This window comes from Gossypium hirsutum, chromosome D07 (genome assembly GCF_007990345.1).
Source record: "Gossypium hirsutum isolate 1008001.06 chromosome D07, Gossypium_hirsutum_v2.1, whole genome shotgun sequence".
Lineage (NCBI taxonomy): Eukaryota > Viridiplantae > Streptophyta > Magnoliopsida > Malvales > Malvaceae > Gossypium > Gossypium hirsutum.
This window is the reverse complement of record NC_053443.1, coordinates 18,195,957-18,204,688: the sequence shown is the minus strand read 5'-3', so window position 1 is coordinate 18,204,688 and position 8,732 is coordinate 18,195,957. Positions and strand designations below refer to the sequence as shown.

The 8,732-nt window shown below is 36.4% G+C and overlaps 1 protein-coding gene across 1 annotated transcript; it reads right to left on the bottom strand.

Annotated features, from left to right (window-relative positions):
- Positions 1-6,534: 6,534 nt before the first annotated feature.
- On the bottom strand, positions 6,535-8,732 carry LOC107954340 (60S ribosomal protein L7-4). Its single transcript, XM_016889872.2, has 7 exons — positions 8,545-8,732; positions 7,951-8,129; positions 7,761-7,858; positions 7,626-7,683; positions 7,304-7,383; positions 7,109-7,211; positions 6,535-6,914 (listed from the first exon to the last, which is right to left on the bottom strand). The coding sequence occupies exons 2-7, from the start codon at positions 8,125-8,127 to the stop codon at positions 6,699-6,701; spliced, it is 732 nt and encodes a 243-aa protein (XP_016745361.1). The 5' UTR covers positions 8,128-8,129; positions 8,545-8,732; the 3' UTR covers positions 6,535-6,698.

Sequence of the window (8,732 nt, the reverse complement as noted above, 5' to 3'; positions counted from 1 at the left end):
TGAATCATGTTTATGGCACAAAAATTTGGGGCATGTCAACTACAAGTCACTTGGTTTGCTGCATAAGATGAGTCTAGTTGAAGACATGTCCAGAATTTAGCCTAAAAATGAAGTCTGTGAGGTCTGTTAACTTGGCAAGCAGACCAGACTACCTTTTCCAGTTAACAAAGCTTGGAGAGCTCAAGAGAGGCTCCAACTGGTCCATACTGATATTTGTAGACCTATGAAGACCTCATCTTTAAATGGCAGTAGGTATTTTGTGTTGTTCATTGATGATTGCACCAGATTCTATTGGGTGAATTTTTTGAAACAAAAGTCAGAAGTGGTTGATTTCTTTTGCAAGTTTAAGGCATTAGCTGAGAATCAAACAAGTTGTAAGCTAAAGGTATTGACGTCAGACAATGGGACTGAATATGTGTCTCAAAAGTTTCAGAAGATTTGTGATTAAGCTGGAATTCAGCATCAGTTAACCACCATCTATACACCACAGCAGAATGGTGTTTGTAAGAGAAAGAACAGAATTGTTCTTGATATGGCTAGGTGTTTGTTATTTGAAGGGAAAATGCCTAACATTTTTTGGGCTAAAGCAGTAAATACCTCAGTGTATTTACTAAATAGACTGCCAACAAATGTAGTCAAAGGTAAAACACCATTTGAAGCTTGGTTTGGACATAAGCCTACTGTCTCACACTTGAAAGTGTTTGGCTATTTATGCTACACACTCATACCAGCTGAAAAGAGAACCAAGTTGGAAAGAAGGTCCATGCCTGAAGTTTTTGTTGGCTATAGCAGCATAAAGAAAGGGTATAGAGTCTTTGATCCATCCACTAAAAGGATTGTTGTGAGCAGAGATATGAAATTTAATGAAGGCAATTGTTGGAAATGAGATGGAACATATGCAAGCTTGTCTAAGTAAGACTAACAAGATCTTGACTTGTAGCATGTTAAAAATGAAGCTGAAATTGAGGACAGATATGATGATGTGCCTGTCAGAGGTACAAGGACTATCATGGACATCTATGAAAGATGTGATATGACCATTGTTGAGCCTTCCAACTTTGATGAGGCTGTAAAGGAGGGCTGCTGGAAAAAACAATGGAGGCAGAAATGGAAATGATTCACAAGAATGGTACATGAGAGTTGGTTGATAGACCAGCACATAGAAAAATTATTAGTGTGAAATGGGTGTTCAGGACCAAACACAATGCAGATGGGTCACTGAACAAGCACAAAACGAGGCTAGTTGTGAAGGGGTATAGTCAACAATACGGCATTGATTTTTCTAAAATCTTTGCAGCAGTTGCAAGGTTGGACACCATAAGGCTATTGTTTGCCTTAGCTGCTTAAAAGATGTAGGAAGTACACCAGCCGGATGTCAATTCTGCTTTTTTGAATGGATTTCTCAAGGAAGAGATTTTTTTTTAGCATCCAAATGGATTCAAGGTTCTTGGTGAAGAGCACAGGGTTTACAAGCTTAAGAAGGCTTTGTATGGTTTAAAACAAGCTCCAAGGGCTTGGTATGATAGAATTGATGCTTACTTGTCAAAGCCGGGGTTTAAAAAAAGCATTAGTAAGCCTACACTCTATGTGAAGAAATTTAAGAAATAAACCTTGTTGATTGTATCATTGTATGTGGATGACTTGCTTGTTACTGGTTGTAAAAGTGAACTGATTAAAGAATTCAAGAAACAGATGCAAGATGTTTTTGAGATGACTAATCTAGGCTTGATGACTTACTTTCTTGGCATAGAAGTGAATCAGAACAAGCATGTCATTTTTATAAGCCAACAAGCATTTGCATTGAAGGTCCTAAGCAAGTTTTGCATGAGAAATTGCAAACTTGCTAGCACTCCTGTGGAACAAGGAGAAAAACTTTCCAACAATAATGACCATGAAGGAGTGGATGAGAAGGGCTACAGAAGCCTTGTAGGTTGCCTGCTCTATTTGACAGCAACAAGGCCAGACATCATGTATGCAGTCAACACTTCAAGATCAAGTATCATTTTTTAAGGGAGTCAAAACTATCAAGGGAAGTCAATTTGACTCATAGCAGCAGCTTACAAACATTCTAACCAAGCCACTAGCTAATGCAAGGTTTGAGTATTTGAGGAAAAGAATTGGAGTCCGCTGCTTTGTAGCCAAGGAGGAGTGTTGAAAGTTGGCAACAATGTAGCAGCAAACAAATGTCCAATGTGTAATTGGTTGTTAAGAATTTTTGTAACATGTGACTTATGTTTAGTTTGATTGTAATTTTTGTTTTGCTAAGGTTAGTCATGTACTTATGTATATTGTAATGTTGCTTATTGTAGTAATGAGAGTTGTCAATTTTTCTCTCAACCAACTCCTGTCTTTGCTTCTGTTTTTCATCTTTAAAACACAAATTTTATTGTTTTTGATATTTGGATGCTGATATAACTTAACAAATATTAAAACAAGGAAGCAAGATCTCATGGAGGAGTTAGCAGTGGCACAAAACAATCTAAACGACTACTCATCCATAAAGGAAGTAAAATTTTTCAAGCATGAACTAGAAAGTGTCCTTGAAAAAGAACATATTTTATGGCATCAGGAATCGAAAAGTAACTAGATTGTCAAAGGAGAAAGGAACACAAGATGTTTTCATCTGTTGGCCAATAAGAGGACAATAAAGAACACAATCTACACGATTGAAGATGAAGAGGGAAGAATATGGGACAATCAAGTGAAGTGTTTCAAGAATTTTATTTTTTTCTGAAAACATATTTTTAGAATAGGATCAAAATAATGTAAATTATATCAAAATCCTTTTTAGAGGGTTGGATATCTCAAAAATCTCTGAACATTTATCGCTTCAACTCAATGCACCATTTACAAAAGAGGAGATAAAAGAACTAGTCTTCGGATGCGTCTCCTCAAAGCACACCGGATGGTTTTTCATCTATCATTTTTTAGAAAAATTGGGAAGTGATGGGTCCTCTAGTGATTGATGCATGCTTAAACTTCCTTAACTCGGGTAAGTTATGAAAAGAAATAAACAAAACGTTTACTGTGCTAATACCCAAAACCAAATGCTCGAAGAAAGTTAGTCAGCCATTTGATTAATCCCTGTAATGTTGCTTACAAGAATATATCAAAGGTGCTGACTAAGAGATTGAAACCGATTCTTAACAATCTCATCTTCCCTTACTAGAGTGCTTTCATTGGAGGAAGACAGATAAGAGAGAATATTATTCTTGCCTCAGAAATTATCAATCTGATCAACAAGAAAATGAGAGGCAAAGGAAGTATAGGACCATTGAAGCTAGATATGAAAAAAGCTATGACAAGTTTATATGAAATTTCCTATAAGCGATCTTGAGAGCAAGTGGTTTTGAGGATAAATGGACAAACTTAATCATGCAATGTATTTCAACAATTTCATACCAGATATTGTTGAATGTTTTAGTTTTAATCCCACCACAGGCCAGAGGCCTGAGACAAAGTGAACCTTTATCACCTTTATCTTTTTGTTTTATGCCAAAATATTTTGTCAATTATGATTAGTAAAGTAGAGAGAGGGTCGAATCCAAGGTCTCAAAGTGGGCAGAAGGAGTATATTGATTTTTTTTGCAAATGATAGTTTATTATTTTTCAAAAATAAATGAGGAGGGAATCATGTCATGCAATGAAGGGGATTTTGGAACAATATTGTACTTTATTAGGTTTGCGAATGAATTACAACAAATCGGAGCTCAAAATCAGCAAGAACTGTCGCTTGAAATTCAAAAGAATGTTCAGAGGTGTTTTGCAATTAAAGTTTTGTGGAGATTCAGGTAAATATCTAGGGATGGATTTTGGGATCATGAATAAAAAATGTAATTTTTTTTAGCTGGTAATTCATAAAATGGAGTCTAAATTATCGTTGTGGAAATCAAAATTGTTGGGACAAAGAGGGAAGTTAACCTTGATAAAATCATGCTTTCTAGTGTATCTATTTATCAATTATCATGTTTCCGAGCCCCAAGGAAAACTTATGATAGAATAGATCATATTATGAGAAATTTTTGGTGGATAGATGAACCAAATAAGAGAAAGTTGCATCTTTTTTATCAACTGGAACTTTGTACAATGAAAAACTTCCTTTAGACAGAGAAGAAATCGAGAGATTCATGGGCCTGAAAGAGCATTCTAATTGGAAAGGAGTTAATGAAAGAATATTTCATGACAAAATGAGAGTGAATGGAATACAGTCACTGGAGTGGCTCACAATCAGGTAAGTAATGATAACTTGACATGGCAAAACCTAACAATTCCAAAGCCATTGATTGAAGGACCTCCAAAACTAAAGTGGATACATACAAGTGATGGTGAACTCTCGATTAACTTGGCCTCATTTAAAGCCTTAATTGAGCAGGTAGAATTTTCGAACTTATACAACCAGAACGTTCCAAAAAAGATTTGAAATTTTCTTTGGTCCAATGAACTTCCATACAAGGTAATTCTATTCTTTTGGAAAATACTTAATGATGCCCTTGACAATCAATAGGAGAATTAACTCACTAGACACAACTTGAACTTTGTCAAAGAAAATTGAAGGATGAAAAGAGCAATCTGGTTTGTATCAAACTATAGCTTCCATACCTCAAATGATTAATACAAAATATAGAACAGGCAAGGTTGGGTGATGTTTTCATGAAAGAAAAACTCGTAGGTTTAGCTATTTTTCTTTGGAAAATCTGGACTCCCAAGAATAAAGCTAAAATCCAGTTGTTATTAAGCAAGAAGTACACATTCAACAAATCAATGAAGCATTCAATCAAGGTAAGCTAATACAATTTGACGACAGAGAAGTTGGCGAGGAAATTTAAGAAACTAACAGTCTCCACCATTTCAAGGTTGGTTGGTCCAGAAAAGATGATAACAGTGCATGTGTTTTACATTTGAGGCAGTCTCAAGTTGAAGATGCACGAACGGAACTATGCTACTCATGATTTAGAGTTAGCTGTTGTGGTGTTTGCACTTAAGATTTGGCATAATTATCTTTATAGAGAAGTGTGTTATCTACACTGATCATAAGAGCCTTATATACCTCCTCACCCAAAAGGAGTTGAATTTAAGGAAAAGGTGTTGGATTGAGCTTTTGAAGGATTATGATTGTTGATAGAGTATCATCCTTGCAAGACGAATGTAGTTGCTGATTTTTTAAGTAAGAAGTCGATAGTAGAGCTGAGAGCTATGTTTACGCCCTTAAGTTTAGCTAGTGATGATGGTTTATATGCTAAACTTCAAGTGAGGCCGACTTTGTCACAACTAATTAAGGAGAAGCAACCGTCAGATAGAGATTTGTTGAAGAGGATTCGACTGGTTGAGCAAGGTATTAAGGGAGACTTTAATGTTGATAGTGAGGGTATTTTGAATTTCTGAGGTAGATTGTGTGTGTCACAAGATGTGGATTTTAAGGCAAGCGATTCTTACTGAGGCGCATAGTAGCACTTACGCTATGCATCCCGAAAGTGGAAAGATGTATCACGATCTTAGGGAAGTTTATTGGTGGCTTGGTTTAAAGTGTGGTGTTATAGATTTTGTGACCCGATGTTTAGTTTGCCAAAAGGTGAAGGCTGAACATCAGTTTCCTCGAGTTTGTTGCAACCTAATGCGATTCCTGAATGGAAGTTAGAAAGGATTACTATGGATTTTGTTTCAGGTTTGCCATAACCCCTTCAAGGAAAGATTCGATACGGTTGATAGTTGATTAGTTTTCGAAGAGTGCACATTTCATAGTGGTGTGAACCAATTATTCATTGCAGAAGTTGGTAGAGTTGTATATTGCTAAAATTCTTCGTCTTCATGGGGTTCCAGTTTCAAATATTTCTGATAGGGATTCGAGGTTTATTCAAGGTTTTAGAAGAGTTTGCAAGATGCTTTGGGATAAAAGCTTACTTTCAGTACGGCTTATCACCCCCAAACCGATGGCCAATCTAAAAGGGTAATTCAAGTTCTAGAAGATATGTTGCAAAGTTGTGTGATCGAATTCAGTGGTAGGTGGGAGCGATATTTGCTTTTAGCAGAGTTTGCTTACAACAACAATTTTCAAACAAGTATTTCTATGGCACCTTTTGAAGCATTGTATGGTAGGAAATTTAGCACACCTTTGAGTTGGACAGAATTAGATGAGAGGCGATTTGTTGGCCAGATTTAGTTTGTTAGACTGAAGAGAAGATTAAGTTGATTTGTGATCATTTGAAAGCAGTGTTCGATAGGCAGAAATCTTTTATGGATTTGGAACATCGAGTTATCTAGTTTCAAGTTGGTGATAATAGCATTTCAAGAAAATTAATAGCATTTGAGGCAGTCTCAAACATGAAATAATAGCATTTCAAGAAAATTAATGCTTTTAAGGATAGCGCTAGTTGAGCCATGGCCAACTAACATCCATGCAAGCAATATTGGCCCGGGCCTGACCCAAAATGGGCTTGGAAAAGACCTTCAAAGAATCAGCTGTGTTGTTGATTCTTGAGCGCATTATTAAGGTATTCATCTATCTATCTAAGCACCCCAACTACAATTATATCCATCTGCAAGCAACAAAACTTTGACAGAGTTCATTAAGAAGATAATGGTAAACACCATGAAAAATATTCCTCCTTTTAAACAAAACTGTTTCTAAAAGGCCAAAAGAAATCATTTCAGGACCCTTCAAAACAAACCAAAAATACTGAATTAACAAATAAAACCAACGTCTAATTCATTCTCCGAATTAGCTCATTGATGTAATTCTCACGGTTGCCAGCGTCTCCTCCTTCAACATAGTGGTTTCTCTTCTTCTTCAGACCACCCAAAGGCGCCTTGAGCTTGAAGGGCCAGAGGAAATTGTTGGCCTCCTTAAAATGAGGTCCCACAGTCATGATCTCATGGATGAGATCTTCCACACAGATGATGCCAAACTTGCCCAGAGCCTGTCACCAGTATAGCTTAGTAAATGTTTCGGTACCTATGTTACTCAACTCGGTTGGATAAAAGTTTGTGTCCAACATGGGAATGCTCAATATTTTCCAAGTTATTTCCATATATTTGAAGAATCATAATGACAAGTTGGAGCAACATAGTTTAATACCAATATAAAACTCAGTGAATGAAAGAAGATACAGACCTGCTCCACGATTGCGTTGTCAGTCAAAGCAGTTCTCTGTTTGTTCAACTTCCCAAAACCTCTTTTGTAAATCAATTCCCTCACACTCTTGAGATTAGGGTATCTACAAAGCATAGACAACTGAGAAATAAGGTATGTAAAGCATGTGTAACTACTAAATACAAAAAGCCACGAAGCAGGAAGGTAAAAATATACCCGTAAGTCACATAAGGTTCGACCAGATGAAGCATGTTCATTGTTGCCTTGTTCACTTTAAGGAAAACACCATTGAAAATCTGTAATGGATACAAACCATCGATTTTGAGTTTCACTATCCAAATGACAAAATACACAGTTTCAACAACCAGCAAATGTAATACCAATATTATATCAAAAGAGAACAGTTATTTCAATTAGACAACAAACGTCACCCCTCGAAGGGAACACATGCAACATTGCAACAGAGAAAATTGGAAATGCAGGAAACAATTCTCATAATCTGTATTCTCTTGGTATTGGAAAACATTTGATAGGTTACCTGTCTCAAACGCAATAGCTGCAAGATCTTTCTTGTTCTTGGGTGCATGGCATTGATACTGAAAACAAGCATTAACATGTTACAATTTAGTAATTTATATTCATATACAAATATAATACCACAATAATCACATACCCACGGATTCGGATGATGAACAAGAGTTTAGCTTCTGGATCTACATAGAATCCCCCTTTCAACTTTGCCTCCCGCTTCAATTGAATCAGCTCTTTTTCCTGTCGGTTGTAGACCAGAAACAATAAGATTCCAAAGCTTTTAAGATTTGATCAAATCAAATTAAACAAAAACAAAAACAGAACAAATTTACCTGAGCCTCGTACTCCTTTGCATACTGCTTAGCCCTAGTGTAAATCAGCTTGCGGTTCTCGACTTTCTTCTTCTTTGAAACTTCAAGCTCCTGCTTTTTGGCAAGCTCCCATTCTTCAGCCCTCTTCTGTTTCTTCAAGAGTGACTCAGGAACCACAGCCTTAACTTCCTCACCCATTTCTAGTCCACGGCATTATCAAATCAAAACCAATCAGAAAACAAACAAATTCTACATATCTAACAGTTCTAAAAGAAAAAGAAAAAAAAAACCTCGAAACATAAACAAAAAGATAGAAACAACGAAATGGGTTATCTAAACCAAGCTCATCGATAGACGAAAACTAGAAAATAAGTGCGAAGGAAAACCCATTTTCCTCTAACGAGCAATTAATTGTTAAAGAAATGGAAATTAAACACAGTACCTTGCCATTTCACTGACAATATAAGAAAACCAATACATATCCGAACAATTGATTGATAAATATTCAAGCAAAACAGAACAATTAACCAAAAATATTACAGTTTATTGCATAGAAATCGGTGTTCCTTCATTACAGTTCTTGGAGGTTTGCCAGAAAGTGGAGCGGATGCTTACCTCAGTGAACTGCGGAGGGACTGAGATGCGGCAGATGAAGAGGATCTAGGGTTTGCGGAAATTTTTACAAACTAATATAGTGATTGATTTCCGGTCTCTAGGGTTTTTAGGTGATTGGATTTGGGCTTTTGTTTGAATGAAACTTGGATTGTTACAATGATCCAACCTAAAATGCGGCCCAATGCTTT